Source organism: Myxocyprinus asiaticus, chromosome 42 (genome assembly GCF_019703515.2).
Source record: "Myxocyprinus asiaticus isolate MX2 ecotype Aquarium Trade chromosome 42, UBuf_Myxa_2, whole genome shotgun sequence".
In the NCBI taxonomy this organism is placed as follows: Eukaryota; Metazoa; Chordata; class Actinopteri; order Cypriniformes; family Catostomidae; genus Myxocyprinus; species Myxocyprinus asiaticus.
Genome location: NC_059385.1, coordinates 16337642 through 16361708, shown reverse-complemented (window position 1 = coordinate 16361708; position 24067 = coordinate 16337642). Strand labels below are relative to the sequence as shown.

Below are 24067 nucleotides of genomic sequence, written 5' to 3'. Positions count from 1 at the left end.
ATTATTTTGTGTGAACTATGGCTTAACTTGCTAAATTCTGTAAACTGTAACAGTGGACTCATTATTAAAATTGGTGTAGCAGATGGTTATATTTGGAGTTTTAGAGAGGCACTGGAGAAAATGCACCTTTTGTTTTGTTTTTTTATCCCCTTTTCTCCCAATTTGGAATGCCCAACTCCCACTATTTAGTAGGTCCTCGTAGTGGCGCGGTTACTCACCTCAATCCGGGCGGCGGAGGAAAAGTTTCAGTTGCCTCCGCTTCTGAGACAGCCAATCCGCGCATCTTATCACGTGGCTCGTTGTGCATGACACCGTGGAGACTCACAGCACGTGGAGACTCATGCTACTCTCCGCAATCCACGCACAACTTACCACGCGCCCCATTGAGAGCGAGAACCACTAAATCATGACCACGAGGAGGTTACACCATGTGACTCTACCCTCCCTAGCAACCGGGCCAATTTGGTTGCTTTAGGAGACCTGGCTGGAGTCACTCAGCACACCCTGGCTTCGAACTCGCGACTCCAGGGGTGGTAGTCAGCGTCAATACGCAAATGCACACCTTAAGTTCGGAGGTGCAAGTTAGGACAAAAACTTTCAAAAGAAAAATATATAACTGCACACTCTCTAACAAGTTTATTTCATTACCAACGTTTTGGCAACAAGCCTTTATCAAGGTACCAAATGGTAAAAATATATTAAAAATATCTGGAGTTTTGCCATAGCATATAATATTATGTTTTCGTCTTGATTGAGAATCCCTTAGTTTACTTGACAGATGGCTGCGATCTTCCTAAGTTAGAGTAGCTAGTTTAAAATGCCCTTACTGAACAAAACAATGCACAAAATAAGAGGACAACAGTGTAAGGAAATCTAACAAAGTTGACAAATATAATAACTTACTGAGATCAGCAGCAAAGGACACAGTCGACTGGCAGAATTTAATGTCCCAGATAGATAGTAGGCCGAGTCCAAAACATTGTTGCTCCGTCCACTGTCGCTTTTGTTTAGGTCCTTCTCATGGTCCCTGCACTCCCTTAAGTGTTTTTCAATTTGTTTATTATTTGGTCAATTGTCTGATTCAAGCCAGCATGCATCATTTTGTGCTGGAACTTCTCGTAGACAAATTTTTTCCCCTTTGCAATCTCAATAGTTAATCTCAGATCTTCGTAAAGACCATATCGCAAGTAGAGTGCTCGTTTCATCCGCGTTACCTGAACGCTTTTGATGTCTGATCATTTTGTGAGTTTTTTAATTGAGTGAAGAAGTACTCTTTGCTGCAGACGAGAGCTACTTTTGTTGTTCATGAAAAATTTGTTGACGAAACATTATCCCGCCCTCCGCCCGTGACGTAATTGGTTCCTGCGTGGAGACCAGCAAGCTTTTGGGGCCGGTGCCGAACCAGGTTTTCAGCCCTGGAACGGCCTTTTCTGCGCTGGAAATGCATGGAACAGTTCAAGAATCCGCACTAGCCCAGGAACCCGCCCCCGAACAATAATCGGTGGAAAAGCGCTACCAGAGTTCCTGAACTGAACTAACACTTTAAATGAGGTATGTTAAGTAACAGGAGGAGGTCAAGTAGTCAAAACACATAAAATGTGGTGATTGAGTTGGAAAAGGCTTCACTTGTGGTTAAGTGTCAAAACGTATGCAGCTGTGCATCACAAACCATCCACATTTATAACCCAAACTTGTTCAAACCCAGACAGGTTATACACAATTTGAGAACTGCATGACAAAAAAGTGCCATATCTATTGACATTTTAATGGTGATTTCACCTGCAAACTGTCTGTCTGCAGTGCCTCTGGCTCCGAACTTGGTCACTAGTTTGCCGTTGGATTGAAAGATGAAAACACAGCAGGCTTTGTTATCTACTGCAATGATATGACCATTCCTGTCCACAGCCACACCCTTAGGTCCCATCAAACGGCCAGCTCCAATCTTATTCTGCATGGGACAAGAAAAAAAAAAAAAGATGAGAAGGCCATATACACAGTATAATATATATACATATATATATATATATATATACATACATACACTACCGGTCAAAAGTTTTGAAACACTTGACTGAAATGTTTCTCATGATCTTAAAAATCTTTTGATCTGAGGGCATATGCTTAAATGTTTGAAATTCGTTTTGTAGACAAAAATATAATTGTGCCACCATATTAATTTAATTATAAAACTAAAATTTAATAAAAAAAAAAAAAGTTTTTGAAATTGATGACTTCTAGGCAAAGGGTGACTACTTTGAAGATGCTAAAATATAACACAGTTTTGATTTATTTTGGATTTTGCTTAGTCACAAAATAATTCCCATAGTTCCATTTATGTTATTCCATAGTTTTGATGACTTTACTATTATTCTAAAATATGAAGAAAAAAAAAATAATAAAGAATGAGTGTTTCAAAACCTTTGACCGGTAGTGTATGTTGTGCTCAAAAGTTTGCATATCCTGGCAGAAATTGTGACATTTTGGCATTGATTTTGAAAATAAGACTGATAATGCAAAAAAAAAAAAAAAACCACTATCTTTTATTTAAGGATAGTGATCATATGAAGCCATTTATTATCACATAGTTGTTTGGCTTCTTTTTAAATCATAATGATAACAGAAATCACCCAAATGGCCCTGATCAAAAGTTTACATACCCTTGAATGTTTGGCCTTGTTACAGACACACAAGGCTCCTTGAAACAACCACACCGTCTTTTTCCAGAGCAGCCTGTATTTCTCCTGAGGTTACCTGTGGGTTTTTCTTTGTATCCCGAACAATTCTTCTGGCAGTTGTGGCTGAAATCTTTCTTGGTATGCCTGACCTTGGCTTGGTATCAAGAGATCCCCGAATTTTCCACTTCTTAATAAGTCACTGAACAGTACTGACTGGCATTTTCACGGCTTTGGATATCTTTTTATATCCTTTTCCATCTTTATAAAGTTCCAATACCTTGTTACACAGGTCTTTTGACAGTTCATTTCTGCTTCCCATGGCTCAGTATATAGCCTGCCCAGTGCATCCACGTGAGAGCTAACAAACTCATTGACTATTTATACACAGACACTAATTGCAATTTAAAAAGCCACAGGTGTGGGAAATTAACCTTTAATTGCCATTTAAACCTGTGTGTGTCACCTTGTGTGTCTGTAACAAGGCCAAACATTCAAGGGAATGTAAACTTTTGATCAGGGCCATTTGGGTGATTTCTGTTATCATTATGATTTAAAAAGGAGCCAAACAACTATGTGATGATAAATGGCTTCATATGATCACTATCCTTAAATAAAAGACATGATCATTCATATTTTCAAAATCAATGCCAAAATTTCACAATTTCTGCCAGGGTATGCAAACTTTTGAGCACAACTGTACATACATATACATACATATATATATATATATATATATATATATATATATATATACATACACACACACACACACACACACACACACACACACACATACATATATACACACACACACACACACACACACATAGACTCACTTGCCACTTTATTAGGTACACCTGTACATCTACATATTCATGCAGCATTGTAATGTATAAAATCATGCAGATATGGGTCAGGAACTTCAGTTAATGTTCACATCAACCATTAGAATGGGGGAAAAATGTGATCTCAGTTATTTAGATCGTGGCATGATTGTTGGTGCCAGACGGGCTGGTTTGAGTATTTCTGTAACTGCTGATCTCTTGCAATTTTCACGCACAACAGTCTCTAGAGTGTAAAGAGAATGGTGCGAAAAACAAAAGACATCCAGCGAGCGACAGTTCTGTGGGTGAAAACAGCTTGTTAATGACAGAGGTCAGAGGAGAATGGCCAGACTGGTTCAAGCTGACAGGAAGGTAACAGTAACCCAAATAAATGTGCGTTACAACAGTGCTATGCAAAAAAGCATTTCTTAACGTACAACATGTTGAACATTGAGTTAAGGACGAGATAATTTTTAATTTTTTTTTGTCTGTATCTTTTAAGTTGATTATTACTTAAACACCTGGTATGTTGTAACATAGGTTTTCTGAGTTCAAAGTAATTTTGATATTTTTCTTGGGCTTAAAGTCAAAAATTTGTAAGTGGTGTAATTGTCCGGAGACAGTAAAAAAAAAACTGGTTATTTCATTCTAAAATTAAATAGCTGAAACTCTTGAAAAATACAAGTAGCTTGGAATGTTTTTCTTTTAAAACAAATAAGCAGTGAAACAATTTTGTACAAAAATATTAGTCATATTTGAAAAAACCAGGTGGTGTTACCAAATTGCAGATAGGAACATAAAAAAAAAGGAGGACCCCTTTAGACCCTCATGACTATGTAATCTGTTTTGTATATATTTCTATGAAAAGGCTCATTTTGTTCTGGTCAAAAGGAGTAACCCTACGAAAACCTTTTTATAAAAATCTTTTACCTATGTCTGAAAACCAAGTTGTGTACACACATGTATTCAACGTGCAAAGAACGTATTTTAATTAGAGCTTTACATTCTTAAAATGCAGATTAATTAAAATAATTAATTTCAGGCCCCCAAATAAAAGTAATATATGATTAACTAATTATATTCTATTTAATTATGTACAGAATTCAGATGGTTCAAATATATATCACATTATTGTGGCAGAACAGTGGTAAAGTACTTCAAGCTTGAATTGCTCTATTATGGTCTGGGTGCGTGATTAATTGCATAATTTTTTTTTTGAACACATAATCTTTTATATAATAAATCCCACTGAATTAATGTTTAATTCACAGCCCTAATTTTAATACGTTTTACTTGATGGTTACACCACTTTACATTTTTAAAGTGATTCATTTTATTTTAGTAGAAAATGCTAGAAATGTTTTTTTAAATAATTTATGGACACAAAAATAACATTTCTACAAACTTGATGTGTTTTAAACTAGATTTTCTCATTTTCATCACCTCAGACAACCTTAATTGTGGAAGACCCATTTACTGTATAACCGATTAGGACTTAAAACATCACCTTGAATTTCCCATCAGGAGAGAAGATGCTGATCCATCTGTTATCATAATCAGCTACTATAATGTCTCCATTTGTGTCAACTGCCACTCCTGTTGGCCTCTGCAGCTGACCCGGTGAGCGACCTCTAACCCCAAAGCGTGCTTTGAACAGGCCATCATTTGTAAACACCTTCATAAAAATAGATGATCAGATTTTACACTCATTCTTTACAAAGTTCTTTCTATATTTCTGTGTTGATGCAAGACAAATTACAGTGACTGACGTATTGGATCATTATTTTAATGTCTGCTAAATTGGTATAGACAAAATATTTTTTACAATATTGACATGCATTGCCAGATGACTAACCTGTATACACTGGTTGTTGCTGTCTGCTACAATAACCCTCCCGCTGGTGGAGGCAGAGATGCCTTGTAGATTAGTGAACTCTCCCTTCTCCCTTCCCCGAGAGCCTGAGGGGCCAGACAAAGATTTAAAGGAAATCTACTACTAAAATAAAAATTACAATAAGGCCAGTGAATAACTCCAGTGACATGCCGTAGCCTACAATAGTATATTTGTTTCAGGGTTTTTATTTTGCCATTTTTTCACAAATAGTCATAGTGGAGAGATAACCAGATGTGATGGGAAGAAGGAAAGGTAACAGGATCAGGACAAGATGCAAGCCTGATTCGAACCCACATTTCCGATATGAGAACCATTGCTCAATATTATAATATAGCTCAATATAACATCGTTTTTATACTTCTGTTATAAAAAACAAACAAGAAGTTAATATTGAGCAACTTACATTTTAGACATAATATGGCCAGTTTTTTCTTTTTTCAGTTTTGTTTTTCAATGTAGATCAATGTCAAATCAGATTAGAGGACCAGAACTAACTGTTCTGCACAGATTCATATTAATCAGTCATTCACAAATTTGTAAACAACCCCAAAAGAAGTGAGTGATCAACCGCACACTGATCACACTAGATCTGACTTGCGTGTAATGAGCGTTTTGTTTTGTCAAACGTACGCTGGGTTCACACATCCTTTGTGAGCAGGGCTATCTAGTTGGATGTTCACATCCATGAGAAACAGCAGCGCCTCTGCTCAGAAAATAAAGTTATCTATGGGGTCCTACGGCAACTTTTTGCTTTAATAAGGTCATAATAAGCTGAGGCTTGGCTGCTTCAAGGCCAACAGTGGGCAGTTACATGACTTCATCTTTATCAGCACACTTGGTTGTGATTAGTTAATGTTGTGTCTATACTGTACACTTATATACACAGAATGGCTAAAGGTCCGGCAGTTTATTAATTCTTTCCTTTATTAAATTATTTTATTTACTTGCATGCAGACATAAATTGTAGTGCACTACAGGTTTGGTTTGAATAATTTTGATTTGCTTTTGTGTCTTTTCTATAATCTCCTGATTATTTTTGTGTTGTACTGCACCCAGAGCCGCTGAGCTCAGCGTGATCCGAGTGGCAAAAATAGGCTCAACGCCGAAACTATCCGCTCACTGCCGCGTCTGGAACGCTTCTGGGATGCGTCACCTCGCGACTCACGCTTGCAGTGGGAACAGTGTAATCTGTTAATATGGGCGCCGAAACAAAAAAGCGCCGCTCACACCCCGCTCACGGAGGATGTGTGGACCCAGCGTAAGATTTCTCCATCATGGCTATGCATTTACATACCTACTCTGTAAATCAGCTCATCTTCAATAGGATTTTCCTTCTTCTTAGTGGTGCTGTACATGCTGTTGGGTCTCCGCACTGCTTTCTGCCTGATGTGCCCTCCTGTCCCGCTGGGTGATTTTACCCTCCTCTTCACATCGTCCGGAGACTGAGGCACATCGGACGGCTTTATCGCCCGCAGCCTGAACGGACTGCCCCTCACAGGCTGTCCGTAGAGCATCAGAGAAAACGAGAACTCTCCTTCACTTTTAAGTGTGTACCCTACCTCATAAGTTCCATTTTTATTGTCCACAACCTCTACTTCCGTCACCCGCACTCCGTCTTGCCCCGTTATCTCTGCTCGGAGCACCGCGTTACCATTTCGCACAAGTTCGCTGTCCTTATCCTTCGTGGTAACAGTTACGGTCACGTGTTGACCCACCAGGGCATGTCTGAGCCCTTCGCCCGTGGCTACACTCGTGTGTCCCACAGCACCCGTCGTCAACAGCACGCCCAGGTTCTGAATGGAGCGTCGTAGACCTTCTGTTTCTATCTGGCAGTCCAAGTGGGCGTTCTCGTGAGGCCATTCAGGGAAGTCGTGGCAGGCGAGGGCGCCAACACGCTCACTCATCTGTTTTTGGACCAGCAGGACTTCGGTGGCGCTGCCATGGTTCATGGCTTGCTCGGTGAAACTGCAGCTGCTCTGGATGTGCTCCTTTCCCTGCAGAAGGGAGGATAACTGCGCCTGCAAAACCTGCAGAGAACAACAGAAAAGCCAGTGGGAGGACAATATGTGAATTTATTAGGGCTGTCAGTTGATTAAAATTTTCAAATGCTGATTAATTAATCAAATGAATCGCCTATCAACATTGCACCCAAATGAAGAGTAAACGAACATTACAAAAAGTGGCTTTAGAAGTCAGTATATTGTTTTCATATAATTAAACAATCTTATTATTGGCCTACAGCTCACAGCAATCCATTTTGCATTCGAGTAGTCTGTCTACATCCGGTTATTTGTCCAAGGGGCGTTCACAAAAGGCACATCCTTGCGTTTTGTCTGCACTGTTTTTTATTTTTTTTATTTGCTGGTCTGTACAAATGTGTCAGACGTGCGTCTTTAAACATTGTTAAGTATTGCGCAATGAGTCGCATTTTTAAAACAGTTTAACTTAAACTGAGACTCGTTGTGATTAATCCAGCTGTTTTTGAACGCAAGTATGTGTCCTGTGTGAACGGTTCCTTGCTCTAAGTGTGGTGCCGTCTCTCTGTAAAGTTAATTTAAACTTACTGGGTGAACAGGCTTTTAATTTGCCTAAAAATTATGACAAAATGCAATGTTTTTTTGTTCTGCTAAGGTGTTCATTGGGTGATATTTTCCCATTTGCACACATCCTTGAAATTCTTGACCTTGGAGAACCAGGCTAGTCGAAGCGTTGATGACTGTTAAAACAAATCGTGGGTGTGGTTTGGACGTGACGTTCTTTATTTTCCTTAACAAATCATTTTAAAATGACGGCGTATGTAGTATAAATGCAGGCTTCATTTGCCTAGGGTTGCTTTAGTTAATTAAAAGACAATAGAAGTTTGGCTTCTTCCATTGTATAAATTTGGCTTAAGTGTGGTTTGGCATATTTGTTGACTGTAGTAGCAGGGATGCTTGTGGACTCTCAAAAAACTAAAAATTATTTAGGTGGTACTTAAAGCTTGAATTGCTCTTGAATTGCTTTTAGTGAGAAATGCCCTTATTTTTGCATTTATGTACAACCAGAGGGTATTATTGAATGTTTTAATTCTTTAACATGTAATTTTGCTTTTTTTAAAGAAAAGGAGGGATGAGTCGAAAATAGTTTTTGTGGTAATCAACATTATGCCACAAATGCTGTCGACTGAGCTTAACTTTTATTGAACATGGAATATTCCTTTAAGATTTAAAGTGAGTCACTATCAACTTCCCTTGCTTTCCAACTTCCAAATTTTTTGTATCATTAACTAATATAACAAATTAAACTGACAGCCTTCAAATTGATCCTATTAAGTGATTTCTGACCTTCTGCTTGGTGCTGCAGATGTTCTCCAGGTCTGTGATGAGTGCAGCTTTGCGTTGGTGTAGTGCTCTCTCCAGCTCCTCAAATGTCACATTGATCTCATTGACGGCATCGTTCTTCCTCTCTATCAGCTGTTTAGAGATCTCATTCACCAGCTCAATGGCTGCTGTTAGCTGGGGCAGCCTGATCAAGGCAAGAGGATAAATGCAGGTTTTAATGTAGGTCCCATGTAGAACAATATCTTTAAAGGAATAGTTCACCCAAAAATGAAAATTCTCTCATTATTTACTCACCCTCAATTAATCTCAGATGTGTATGAATTCTGCAGAACACAAATGAAGATTTTTGGAAGAATTTCTCAGCTCTTTTGGTCCATACAATGCAAGTGAATATGTGCAAAAACATTTAAGCTCCAAAAATCACACAAGTCAGCATCAAACTAATCCAGTTGACTCCAGTGGTTAAATCAATGCTTCGGAATTGATCTGATAGGTGTGGGTGAGAAACAGATCAATATGTAAGTCAATTTTTGATTGAAATTCTCCTTATATTGTACGGACCAAAAGAGCTGAGAAATTCTTCTAAACATCTTCATTTGAGTTCAGCAGATGAAAGAAAGTCACATCTGGGCTGGCACAAGGGTGAGTAAATGATGAGAGAATTTTCATTTTTGGGTGTACCATCCCTTTAATAATGATTGTGGATAAAAAGCTACATTACTAAGATTTTTTTTTAAATGGTAGTCAGGTATATTATTCTATTATAAACATTCAAAATGATATTGTGCTATCAAGCACCTTTAAAGATAAAGTGGTTAATTGTAGCACCACAGCGTAACCAAATGTAAATGTAAAAATGCTGACAGTTTTTCCGATCACTTCCCCCGTCCACCTTTGTTCGGAAACAGATAGTCCCGCTCCAAACTCAAGCCATTGGTTGAGCCAGCGTGGCTGTGTCTGGCTGGTCGGGATGCTCAAGCAAACAGAGCAATGTTTTGATAGTTCCACAGAGACACAGTGTTTACACTTTTCAAGGGAATCAGCCTATGAATGGCTTACTTATAGTTGTCTCTGCATAATAAACTGGAATAGCAGAAAGTATTTTTATAGAGGAAAATTACACACCTTTTACACCCAATTAATCACCTTTAAACATAAGACACACAAATGTTCATAAAATAGTGAAGTCATGTTCTGAATGTAGTTACGACAAAGGAGATTAATCTGTACTTGTTTTAGCCACAGAGGGGTCCCCCCCCCCAAGCAATATGTTATTACATCAGTAATGAACTGTATAGCAGTTGATTGTTATGCACTGAGCATGTGAACCTGTTACGTATGGCATCCAGCTGGTTCTTCAGCACTGCTTTGTGCTGTTCCAAAACATCCAGCAGTGGAACGGTCACATGCTCCCGGTGTTCTCCCTCCGTGCAGTCCAGGCACATGGCTGTCTCACACGACTCGCAGTAAAACTCCATCACCTACAGAGGGCACCAGTGAGAAACTCATTCGATCATCATCCTAATGGATCAAAGGCTACTGAAGTATGCTAACAGGCCTGAACTGAATACACACACATTTTTACTTTAAAAACACATAAAATAAATAATCTGGCAGCTTTTTAACATATGGTTTTGGTCTTTAATGCCTATATCTAACATCTTTGGCCAAAGCTTTCATGAAATTACGATATCCTGAAGTGATTTTACAATACATGTTGAACTTGGTGGTTTTACGAGCCTTGGTATCAGGAGTTAAGGGTAGAAGTCTCATTCTAGTGCCGATAAGGTTAATATGTACAGTATGTGTATGAAAGACACTATACCAGGGGTGGGGAATGTCAGGCCTCAGGGCCATATAAGATCTGCGAGGCCATTCGGGAAATAATTTGAAAAGCCAAAAAAACGTCCTTGATTCCATTAACTGTATAAAAAAATAAATAATAATAAAAAAAAAAAAAAAAAAAAAAAATATATATATATATATATATATATATATATATATATATATATATATATATATATATATATATATATATATATTTTTTTTTTTTTTTAATTATGCTTAAAAATGATTTAAAATAATAACACAAAATATTGCATAAAAGAAAGACCTTTTCATTTTTTTTCTTGGTGCGCGAGCACGTAACAAAGCGTACGTTAATTTCAACCAACAATCAGCAATTGTATAGCCTGCAAACATTTTTGTAAATACTCTAATGGTACTTAATAGGAAAAAGATTCCCCACCCCTGCTCTATATCTACCTTAGGATTTATCTGATACCAATTGTGCAATTAGTTAAAGGAACAGTTCACTTCAAAATGAAAATTCCATCTTAATTTACTCACTTTCATGTCGTTCCACACCCATAAAACATTCTCTTATGTAGAACAGAAAAGGAGATGTTCTAATGAAGATCGCCCTCAGGCTTTTCAAAACAATGGAAGTTGATAGTGACTCACTTTAAATCTTAAAGGAATATTCCGGGTTTAATACAAATTAAGCTCAATCGACAGCATTTGTGGCATAATGTTGATTACCACAAAAAAACATTTCAACTCGTCCCTCCTTTTCTTTAAAAAAAGCAAAAATCGAAGTTACAGAGAGGCACTTACAATAGAAGTGAATGGGACCAATGAAAGTAAATGTGGTCAGTTTTTGGAGGGTTTAAACAGAAATGTGAAGCTTACAGTATAATTTTATAAACGCACTTGCATTGATTCTTCTGTTAAAACTCATGTATTATTTGAGCTGTAGAGTTCTTTAAATCATCATTTTAATGTTTTAGGGTTTGTTGATATTACATCGTCATGGTAATGAAGTTGTAAAATTGGCTATAACTTTACACAGAATAGGTTAGTAAGTGATTTTATCACACTAAAATCATGTCTACATGCACATCCTTTATGTCTTGTGTCTATACTTTTGAAACTGAGTATTTTAATGTACAAAAATTGGCCCCCACTCACTTCCATTGTAAAGAACCCAGATTTTTGCTTTTTTTAAAGTAAAGGAGGAACGAGTCAAAATTATTTTTTGTGGTAATAAACATTATGCTACAAATGCTGTTGATTGAGCTTAACCTTTTCCTTTAAAAAAAGCACCCAAAAGTATCATAAAAGTAGTCCAAGCAACTCATGCGCCATGTTTCAAATCTTCTGACAACTTACAAATTTGATGAGAAGCAACCTATCATTTTTTAGTGGAAATCTTCATGTCAGTGACCTCATAAATAACACAAGTTTTTGTGAACGCACCATTGTAAACAAACTTCTCTCATGCACTCATGAATGCGCAATGGACGTCAAGATCAACAATCGCAATAATGCCTTCAATTTCAGGTTGTTTCGAATCAAAACTTATCATCTGTCTTCAGAAGACTTGGAACACAAGCTGCATGGGATACTTTTATAATTATTTTAGGTCCTTTTTAAGCTCTAAAGTGAGTCACTATCAACTGCCATTGTACTGACAAGATGGACTGCAACGTTCATTAAAACATCTCTGTAACGGGGCCTGGGTAGCTCAGTGGTAAAATTGGCTACCACCCCTGGAGTTCGCTAGTTCGCTAGTTCGAATCCCAGGGCGTGCTGAGTGACTCCAGCCAGGTCTCGTAAGCAACCAAATTGGCCCGGTTGCTAGGGAGGGTAGAGTCACATAGGGTAACCTCCTCGTGGTCGCTATAATGTGGTTCGTTCTCGGTGGGGCGCATGGTGAATAGAGCGTGGTTGCCGCGGTGGATGGCGTGAAGCCTCCACACGCGCTATGTCTCTGTGGCAATGCGCTCAACAAGCCATGTGATAAGATGCGCGGGTTGACTGTCTCAGACGCGGAGGCAACTGGGATTCTTCCTCCGCCACCCGGACTGAGGCGAATCACTATGTGACCACGAGGACTTAGAGCGCATTGGGAATTGGGCATTCCAAATTGGGAGAAAAAGGGGAAAAATCCCCCCCCCCCCAAAAAACAAAAAAAAACACACATCTCTGTAACAAGCTCTTAGTTCGGGGCAATGGAGGAGTCAGGAGACAATGAAGCAGGTTCAAGGTCAGACTTTTTATTGTCCTTCTGCACTGTACACACACAATCGACGGTAACCATCGATAACAAAGGAATAGGAACTCTAATAACTGAAAGCAATCTAAACATAAACAAACACAATATCTCTCTCTCTCTGAGTATGGGCTGTCATGCTTGGCGAACACCCTCTGATGCTTCAGCGTGCCTTTTAAGCCTCCCTCCGCCTCACTCTAATGAGAGAAAGGTGTTAGAAATAATTATGAGCCAGGTGACGAGCCTTACCGCTCTCCCTCTCCCGCAGACTGACACATGACCACACCCCCCATGCCACAATCTCCTTTTGTGTTCTGCATAAAAAGTAATGTGGGTCTGGAACAACATGATGACAAATTTAATTTTACAGTGAACTATCCCTTTAATCATCACTTCTGAGAATTGATGCAAATACCACATTGGCAGCCACAGCAAAGCGGTTTTGCATTTAATGTTTTCTCCCTCGTGTTCCGACCAAGTGTTACCAAATGTGGTTTTCATCATCAGGTGGTAAGAGGCTTACCTTGCCCTCGTGATTGGGGCAGGAGAGCGGTATCCCAGCGGCTGCAGCACTGACGGACTCCAACACGCTGCAGGCCTCTGGCCGAGAACATTCTGGATCTCTCTGCAGCACCTCCATAAGGTTTGTGATGAAGAAGTTGTTCTGCAGTGCCGCCACACCTTTCTCCGGCAAGATGGAGGTCTGTCTGCACACCGGGCAGGACAGCGTTAGGGACTGAGGAGGAATGTAGTTCTGTAAGCACCTGTGAGATAAAGAGAGAAAAAGGAGAGATGTGATTAAAGAGAAAAAGAGTGAGCACAAGTAAAATGGAGAGAGAAAGCAGGCATATTTGTCTTAAACTTATGACTGAAGATAAATCAAGTAGGCTTTAAAGCTGCTGAAAGGGTTTAAAAAAAAACAACAACAAAAAAAAAACAACAACAACATGCATAATATGTACCAACCTGACAGATCTCACTGAAATGAATGTCCTGAGTTAAAAAAACTATTGTCTCTGTGACAGCCCTTGGCTTTGTAAACAGAAAAATCTGACCATGACCTGCACGTTAGCCAGTCAGCCAGTCAGAAAACTTGGAGGCGGCTCTGCCCATAGTGTGAGTTTGGGGCAGGGCTACCTGATTTCTAAACAATGGCACATGGGGGGAATGTTTTGGAAACCGGTTTGGACACAGCCATTACTTTTTCTATTCCGTCTGGTACTGCTAGAGTCGCAGAAATCACTTACAGTAGCTTTAAAGAAATGGGTAGAGTTCAATACAAGTCAAGCTCAATTAACAGCATTTGTGGCATAATGTTGATTACCACAAAAAAATATTTTGACTCGTCCCTCATTCATTTTTTATTTATTTTAAAATAAATAAATGTTCTCCCAAATTTGGTATGTCCAATTCCCAAAGCGCTCTAGGCCCTCTTGGTGGCGTAGTGACTCGCCTCAATCCAGAGATGGATTATGACTTGCAAAGGCCCCGGGGCCAATTATCTCCAAGGCCACCTCTCCGCCCCTTAATCTCCACCCCTTATCGTCTTATCACGTGGCTTGAGTGCGTTACCGCAGAGACCTAGTGTGTGTAGAGGCTCACGCTATTCTCCGCAGCATTCACGCACAACTCACCACACGCCCCACCGAGAGCAAGAACCACATTATAGTGACCACGAGGAGGTTACCCCAACGTGACTCTACCCGCCCTAGCAATCGGGCCAATTTGGTTGCTTAGGAGACCTGGCTGGAGTCACTAAGCATGCCCTGGATTCGAACTTGTAACTCCAGGTGTGGTAGTCAGTGTCTTTACTTGGACTCGTCCCTCATTAATAATAATAATAATAATTATAATAAAAGCAAAAATCTGGGTTACAGTGAGGCATTTACAATGGAAGTGAATGGGGCTAATCTGTAAATGTTAAAATACCGTTTCAAAAGTATAGACACAAAACATAAACAATATGTGTGTTAACATGATTTTAGGATGGTAAAATCATTTCTGTGTAAAGTTATATTCAACATTATAACTTCACTGTCATGAAGATGTAACTCTGGTAAACCAAGTTATCTTTTTTCAAACTGAAATCATGTTAACACATGGAAGAGCTGGACCCATTCTCTTCACTGTAACCACTATTGTTGCTTTTACTTTAAATAAACAAGCTTAACTTGTATTGCACTGAAAACTTTATTTTATTCCTTAAAATATCAGCTGCAATTTTTTTAAATTGATGCACACAAGAATTGCATGGCACCCACACATACACAACTAAAAAAAAAAATTAAATAAAACAATACTGAAAATAAAAATAATAAATACTGGCAATTGTTAGCATATCAGCCTCAAATTTCATAAATGGTACACTCTTCATAGTGAGTGAGAGAGAGGACCAAGAGGGCAAGTGTTGCTGAAATTGTAGTCACAACATGAACAATCATTGTGCTCCCTCCTTACAACAAAAACAGGGTACAAAATATTCAAAGGGACATCGAGAGAGTCTCATTGCCATACTGCACTCATGCTGTCAGCTTCTGGCAAAGAGACAGACCATCCATGCCAATCACTATTAGCGATAAGTCAAAGTTCACTGTTCACAGTAAAAATGTTTTCAACTATGGCATGTTTCAATCATTGAGCATGTTATTAAAACCCTGAACAACAAATATAACATGCATGGTCAGAGCCGTGGCCAAGTGGTTAGCTCACACTTTCCAAAACATTGATCCATGGTGCTCATTTGAGCAAGGTGAGTTTGAGTCTGGCTTCCGCTATTTCCTGATGCAGTTATCCTTCCCTTCCCATCAATTCCTGTCCTCGGTCTACTAAAACTATGAATAGCTGTCAAAAAGGCTGAAAATTCCATTCAGAATACTTCAGTACAGACCTTTCGCAGAAGGTGTGTAGGCAGGGCAGGACTTTGGGGTTGTGGTAGTGGTCCAGACAGATGCTGCACACCAGGAACTGCTTGTCTATTTGCCGGACCACTGGGCTTGTGCGGCCTGTCTCAAACTTTGCCATGGTAACAGACATCCACAGAGGGGGCCGGGGGCCAGGACACACCTTTCCCTGAAATAAAGAAGAAAGGGCCATTGTCATTAAAAGTCTTCTAGTCAAAAAACAGTGCAATATTTCATTGTTTGAGCTTTGAAATGAGGGAGTTGTTTGTCTTAAAGAGGGAATGAGATTATGTTTTGTAGGTGAACATTTCTTTGCCCTCTTTATGCTCAAGTTGTTTTTTCCCCCTAAAATTCCAATCTTCATTTGGAGCCACATATTAATTATGCTCAGGGCTTTTTTTCTTCAATAAACACAAAAGCAGCACATAAACTTGGTTTAAAGGGATAGTTCATCCAAAAATTATGTTTTTTTTTTTCAAACCAGTTCTTCTGTGGAACACAAAAGGAGATGTTCTGCAGAATGACAGCCTCAGTCACCATTCACTTCTATTGCATCATTTTTTCCATACAGTGAAAATAAATGGTGACTGAGGTTAGACATTCTGACTAACATTCAGTTTTGTTTTCCTCAGAAGAAAGTCATTGAGGTTTGGAACAACATGAGGGTGAGTAAATAAGGGAATTTCTATTTTTGTGTGAACTATCCCTTTAAATGGAGAATAGATTTGGGCTTAGATGGCACAACCATCTTTATGAGGGACAAAATCACAAGGTACTGACACTGAATTCTTCCATGTACTTTTCCTTTTCCTTGCAGCCTAGACTCACAAACAGCAAGCTAAACCCTACAGAATATGGTTTAATGCTACCAAAAAAAAAAAAAAAAAATCATTCCAAAAAATCTGACCACAGTTGTCTTTGGTATATTGCAAAATGTTGTCATACATACATATGCTCATAAACATTCTGTAGTTTGGATTTAAAATTCACCAGTCCCCCTTAAAGGGCACATTTAACTCCTCTTCAGGCACATTTAACACTATTAGGGTTGGATGTAAACAAGAGAATATGATGGTGAGTGTGAGGCAGCAGGTGTCTTCTGAGCAGCTACAAAACCAGCAACATTAACAGGAAAATAACGATTATTCTGCAGTGCACATAATACAATTATTTAATAAGACAATAAGTGACATAATATTTCATAAGATGATTAGTGCACAGAAAATTGGATTGTTGAGTGCAGTTGTGGAGGCAAAAAAAAAATCATTTTCATGCCACTTTACCAGATGAGATCCATCAACAGCGGAGAGACTGATATGTAACGATACAAGAAAAATTAGAAACTGCTGTGGCAATTTCAAGGTCCTATAATGTGTGTACAAGTAAGATTTAACATTCCTTCCTAATATAAACAAACAAACAGACCTGCATCTGTCACACTATGTGCAAATAAGGCCATTCAAGAACAGGTTCACCAAAAAACTAAAATTCTGTCATCACTTACTCACCCTTATGTCATTTCAAACCCTAAGACTGTCTTTCTTCGAAGCTTGAATGAGATTTGGGAGCAATAGCACATAGTTTATGGCAGAAGATTTTCAGTGAATAACAACTTAAAAAAATAGTCCACCCAAAAATAAAAATTCTGTCATCATTTACTCACCCTCATATTGTTCCAAACCCATATAACTTTCCTTCTTCTGTGGAACACAGAATGAGATGTTAGGCAGAATGTTAGCCTCAGTCACCATTCATTTTAATAATAAAAGTAAATGGTGACTGAGGCTGTCATACTACCTAATACCCTGTTTTGTTTTCCACAAAAGAAAGAAAGTCATACAAGTTTGGAACGACATGAGGGTGAGTAAACTAGGGATGTAAAAAATTGCATATCGTATGATACGATGCTCTTGATACAACAGCATATGTATAGTTCGACACATAAATAATACTCGAGTACTGAGTAAAGCACTATTTGCCTGCCGTGAGCAGTGCTGAATTACACTGTTTTCCCTCTGAATCTCTCGCCAAATCAACAAAATGTAACAAAACTGTCATATTTGGGGAACTAGAATCTTTCATGAAGTTTGAGTCTCTCACTTACGATTTCACTTGCTCCTTTTTGCCATATATTGACAGTGAATGTCTCGCCATCTCAAAATCAAATCAAATCACTTTTATTGTCACACAACCATATACACAAGTGCAACAGTGGGTGAAAACTATTTTATTTTATTCTCTGTTTACTCTAGTGCTTCTAGTCTCAGTGCTGTTTTAATAGCAGCTCATGTGAGCCCTGATACTTCTGCAGGACCTGCATGTGCTCTCACGGAAATCTGAGTGATGGAAACATGGGAGCTTCAAACAGGGCTGATATCAGTTGCCTTCACCCACTCTCTCTAATCCTCTTCTCTCAAGCTCTCACCCAAACCCCCCTCACCGATTTGATGTGTTGATGTTTGCAGTCTATTTTAAGACTTATGTCTCACTAGGGTAGTAGGCTTAATAAGGGGTCACGTACAGCAACAAATGGCTAAGGTTTCTGTGGCACAACACAGAAAGAGCAGTCAGTCGTGGTGAGAGCAGGTATCTGAATTAGGCTGCATCTCAAATACTACAGTACACACTGACATGTCGAATTTATGCACATGAAACAAAGTATTTTCTAAACATATATACTGTATATAAACAGAGGATTAACTGGTCTGAAATGAGAAACACATCTGAAAATAAGTGCACAAATCTTTTCTGTAGTTGTTGCATACATGCGTTGCATGCACCAGGCTTCCCACAGTTTTTGAATTTCCATGACCTATCCAGTTGTTTGTGATTACTGGATAAAATCTTTTAAATTCAGAATGATTTGCAGATTAATCATACAGAACAGATTGTGAATAAGTTCAACTAATTTATTGACAAGAACGGATTAAAAAGAACAATGCTTGCAAGCAAGTGGGTCAATGACGTGATGCTTATTTATTTTAAGTTATTCCAAAATACATAAATGCAATTCACGCAAAAATAATTACTTGAAAACACCTCTTCTATTCTGAACATGTTTTCAGAGTTCATTTTGATATTTCTCCCTGGGGCTTAGAGTTAGAAATTGTCATGTGGTGTCTAATTAAAAAGCCTTATTTGAAAAAAAAATCTTTGTCCGCCAATTCAAAGTCAGGTTCAGTAACCAACATGTAGGTAGACATTTTGTTGTATCTGTTGACAAAAAACAAAACAGAGAACCTCTTTAAACCCTCAAGACTGTTAAGTTTACAAAAAATAAATTAAGCTATTTGGATATTTATATGAAAAGGCACATTTTGTTAAGGTCAAATGGAGTAATCCAATGAAAACGTCTTGAAATTCTCGACTCAAATTCATGATATTTGTAAAAAAAAACATTTTACCTTGAAAAATATGTTTGAAAATGTTTGAAATGAATAATTACATTTTGTATACTTATGCACAGTATTCAAGGTGCAAGGAAAGTACTTTACCTTTTACTTGATGTCTACATCACATGACATTTTAAAAGTAATTAATATTATTATTATTATTATTATTATTTATTATTTGTAGAAAATATACAGTTGTGCTCAAAAGTTTGTATACCCTTGGAGAATTGGTAATATATGTACCATTTTTAAAGAAAACATGAGTGAGCAGGCAAAACACATTTCTTTTATTTCTTATGGGATTCATATTCAACTGTAGGTTATAACAGAATGGCACAATCATAACAAAACATGGCAACAAAGAAAAAAAATGAAATGACCCCTGTTCAAAAGTCTGCATACCCTTAGTTCTTAATACTGTGTATTGCCCCCTTTAGCATCAATGACAGTGTGCAGTCTTTTGTAATAGTTGTCTATGAGGCCCCAAATTCTTGCAGGTGGTATAGCTGCCCATTCGTCTTGGCAAAATGCCTCCAGGTCATGCAAAGTCTTTGGTCGTCTTGCATGAACCGCATATTTGAGATTTCCCCAGAGTGGCTCGATGATATTAAGGTCAGGAGACTGTGATGGCCACTCCAGAACCTTCACCTTTTTCTGCTGTAACCACTGGAGGGTCAACTTGGCCTTGTGCTTAGGGTCATTGTCGTGCTGGAAAGTCCAAGAGCGTCCCATGCGCAGCTTTCGTGCAGAAGAATGCAAATTGTCTGCCAGTATTTTCTGATAACATGCTGAATTAATCTTGCCATCAATTTTCACAAGATTCCCCGTGCCTTTAGAGCTCACACACCCCCAAAACATCAGTGAGCCACCACCATGCTTCACAGTGGGGATGGTATTCTTTTCACTATAGGTCTTGTTGACCCCTCTCCAAACATAGCGCTTATGGTTGTGACCATAAAGCTCCATTTTGGTCTAGTCAATCCAAATTACAGTGTGCCAGAAGCTGTGAGGCGTGTCAAGGTGTTGTCTGGCATATTGTAACCGGGCTTTTTTGTGGCATTGGTGCAGTAAAGGCTTCTTCTGGCAACTCGACCATGCAGTTCATTTTTGTTCAAGTATCGTCGTATTGTGCTCCTTGAAACAACCACACCGTCTTTTTCCAGAGCAGCCTGTATTTCTCCTGAGGTTACCTGTGGGTTTTTCTTTGTATCCTGAACAATTCTTCTGGCATTTGTGGCTGAAATCTTTCTTGGTCTACCTGACCTTGGCTTGGTATCAAGAGATCCCAGAATTTTCCACTTCTTAATAAAGTGATTTAACAGTACTGACTGGCATTTTCAAGGCTTTGGATATCTTTTTATATCCTTTTCCATCTTTATAAAGTTCCATTACCTTGTTACGCAGGTCTTTTGACAGTTCTTTTCTGCTCCCCATGGCTCAGTATCTAGCCTGCTCAGTGCATCCATGTGAGATCTAACAAACTCATTGACTATTTATACACAGGCACTAATTACAATTTAAAAAGCCACAGGTGTGGGAAATTAACCTTTAATTGCCATGTAAACCTGTGTGTGTCACCTTGTGTGTCTGTAACAAGGCCAAACATTCAAGGGTATGTAAACTTTTGATTAGGGCCATTTGGGTGATTTCTGTTATCATTATGATTTAAAAAGGAGCCAAACAACTATGTGATAATAAATGGCTTCATATGATCACTATCCTTAAATAGACAGTTTTTTTGCACGATCAGTCATATTTTCAAAATCAATGCCAAAATTTCACAATTTCTGCCAGGGTATGCAAACTTTTGAGCACAACTGTAAGTTTTTTTCAAAAATGTATAAAACCAAATTAAACACAAAGATTACATTTCTATGAATATGACGTGTGTGTTTTAAACTAGATTTTTAAAAGATTTCTAATTTGTATCCCCTTTGGACAACCTTATTTGTCAATGACCTATGTTTTACTGAATGCAGAAGCAATTGGAGATTTTTGGACAGAACTTTCACATTTTATATTTAGTACAATTAATGATATATATATATATATATATATATATATATATATATATATATATATATATATATATATATAAAATTGAAAGACTTGTTTGTTTTTTGAAAACAGGAAATAAGTGTCTTGAATTCATCATCAACCAATTTATTCTGTTAGCTAAATTGTATATTCTTAAGCAAAATATTACCCATTTAAACCTTACTATCTAGATTTTCCATTTAAAATGATAATTTTACAATCTTTTAGACTTCTAAACAATAATAAAAGAAAATAAACACTTCTGCTTGATACTATAAAATTATTTCTGAATCCCCTATAAACCATGTTATATATACACCAATCAGCCACAACATTAAAACCACCTGCTTAATATTGTGTAGGTCCCCCTCATGCCACCAAAACAGTGCCAACCCGCATCTCAGAACAGCATTCTGAGATGATATTCTTCTCACCACAATTGTACAGAGCGGTTATCTGAGTTACCGTAGAATTTGTAAGTTCAAACCAGTCTGGCCATTCTCTATTGACCTCTCTCAGGTCACAAGGCATTTCCATCTGCAGAACTGCCGCTCACTGGATGTTTTTTTTGTTTTGGCACCATTCTGAGTAAATTCTGGAGACTGTCGTGTGTGAAAATCCCAGGAGATCAGCAGTTACAGAAATACTCAAACCAGCCCATCTGGCACCAACAATCATGCCACGATCCAAATCACTGATATCACATTTTTTCCCTTTTCTGATGGTTGATGTGAACATTAAATGAAGCTCCTGACCCATATCTGCATGATTTTATGCACTGCACTGCCTCCATACGATTGGCTGATTAGATAATCGCATGGATGATTGTTGGTTCCAGATGGGCTGGTTTGAGTATTTCTGTAACTGCTGATCTCCTGGGATTTTCACACACAACAGTCTCTAGAATTTACTCCGAATGGTGCCAAAAACAAAAAACATCCAGTATGCGGCAGTTCTATGGATGGAAACTCATTGTTGATGAGAGAAGTCAACAGAGAATGGCCAGACTGGTTCAAACTGACAGTCTACGGTAACTCAGATAACCACTCTGTACAATTGTGGTGAGAAGAATAGCATCTCAAAATGCTATTCTGAGATTTGGTTTGGCGCTGTTTTGGGGGGACCTACACAATATTAGGCAGGTGGTTTTAATGTTGTGGCTGATCGGTGTATACTGTATTGATAAGTGTATGTTTGATCACATTCCATGACAATAAAAAAAAAAAAAAAAATAGTAGTTTGCTACACACAAGCAAAATCTAGTCAAAATATTTTAGAACATAACATAAGAAAAATTAATATTTGCTATGGAAATTTCTGCTGTTTCCATGCTTTTTTTTTTTTTATAAATATCTTTTTAATTTTCATGACTTTACCAGACCTGGAACTCTCAATTTTTAAATTTCCTGATATTTCCAGGTTTTCCATGACTGTGGGAAGTCTGACATGCATGCAATGCCAACAAACAGTAAAAATTATATGATCTGATCTAAAGGTGTAAAACTGACCTGAATCCACCTGTTCCAATTTTTTACAAAACATTTTTTTAAAGCATTTTGAGAACTTACAGGTCACGCCACCGGTCAGCAACCCTGACCCAGATAGAGTCACAATTGAGAAATCAAACACTGTGTCATTGTTCAAAAATAAGAGAACCCAACAACAATCAGCAATTGTTTCATGCTGCCTCTTACAACATTACCCCACAATACACTCCCACCCGTCACTGTGTGAATGACACATGCATATACACATACTGTAGAAAGACCTTTAAATACACACTCAAAGCACATAAAACTGCTTTAGACATCCCCAAAACCTTACATGAAAACCTGAGCTCTAAGACATCCAGAATGATAATGTCATTTCTCAAAAAGTTAAACAAACATTACATTACTACATACATGCAGTTCTCAAACTCTGTTGGTAAATCAGGCTCCAATCACTCCTATACCTCTTCTGAGCAGCTGTCGTAGGAAAGAAAAAGCAGACAGCAACAAAAGCATTCCTCTATTCTTAAGTCGCAGCTCTTCACTGCTCTAGTGAACACGCAATACCATGCAAACATGCTCATTCACGTGCGCACAAGACCGCAAAGAAAGGGAACACACTTACACACACACGCACGCAAAGTGTAGTTTCTCATGCAGGTTCCATTGTTGCTTTTGTAATTTCAGCTGGGCCTAGTGGCTGAAAAGCCCAACATATAACTTTTTCCACTGTCTCTTGCCCCCCTCCCCAGATAAACGCACTACTAGTCGTCCCAACGCCTAGCACACTCTCCTTCCCGAGCAACAGCTGTGATGTCACAAATAGGCGGAGTACTAACGCCAAGCCACGCCCACGTCAATATGCCATTGGTTGGTGCTGAATGCACATCCTAAATTCCTCCCACAACCTCTGCTGGGATAGGCTGTTGCATGTACCTTTCCAAAAGCATGGATTGCCTGAGAGGAACAATTCCTATTGACAGATTGGGTGGATTGGTAGTTGGGACAGGGAAAAGAGAGGAAGGATTTGAGTTGTATGCCAGCTTTTTAAATCTGCACTGTAGTGTGTGTGTTTGAGGGTTTATGAAGCACAATAAACAATAATCGTAATATAAAAAGGACCTAGTTTGACAAGAAAACACCTCAGAATTGCATTATGCCACAAAGATATGTTCAGCACTCAGTAATCTTTAAAAAACCCACATTATTATTATTATTATTATTATTATTATAAATTGAGCATACATGTGAAGTATTTAAGTTTAATTACATACTTACATTATGCTCATAACATGTGCATTTTGATTAATGGAAATTTGTCATACAATTATAATGTGTAAATCTTAATAATAGACTTAAAATAGTATGCACTATTCACTGCAAAGACCAGTGTGCCAGTCACCCAGTCCACTACACTTGCCCTACCTTAGATAGTAGACTTTGCACCTAAATAAAAGTACCTAAGTAAATGAATGTAATGC

The 24067-nt window shown here is 38.3% G+C and overlaps 1 protein-coding gene across 7 annotated transcripts in view; it reads right to left on the bottom strand.

Annotated features, from left to right (window-relative positions):
- The window catches only part of LOC127432868 (tripartite motif-containing protein 3-like), a 52130-nt gene that overhangs the window by 5729 nt on the left and 22334 nt on the right, over window positions 1-24067 (bottom strand). For 4 of the 7 annotated variants that reach the window (XM_051684354.1, XM_051684353.1, XM_051684355.1 and 1 more), the window contains 8 exons: window positions 15655-15836; window positions 13291-13531; window positions 10043-10194; window positions 8717-8897; window positions 6688-7420; window positions 5355-5458; window positions 5007-5174; window positions 1780-1948 (listed from right to left, as the gene is read on the bottom strand). In XM_051684354.1, the coding sequence (XP_051540314.1) occupies window positions 1780-1948; window positions 5007-5174; window positions 5355-5458; window positions 6688-7420; window positions 8717-8897; window positions 10043-10194; window positions 13291-13531; window positions 15655-15800 (1894 nt within the window). In that variant the 5' untranslated portion in view covers window positions 15801-15836. Of the gene's footprint in view, window positions 1-1779; window positions 1949-5006; window positions 5175-5354; window positions 5459-6687; window positions 7421-8716; window positions 8898-10042; window positions 10195-13290; window positions 13532-15654; window positions 15837-23000; window positions 23118-23211; window positions 23359-24067 lie in introns of those variants that run through there. The other 3 variants (XM_051684352.1, XM_051684358.1, XM_051684356.1) reach the window with 2 other exon arrangements.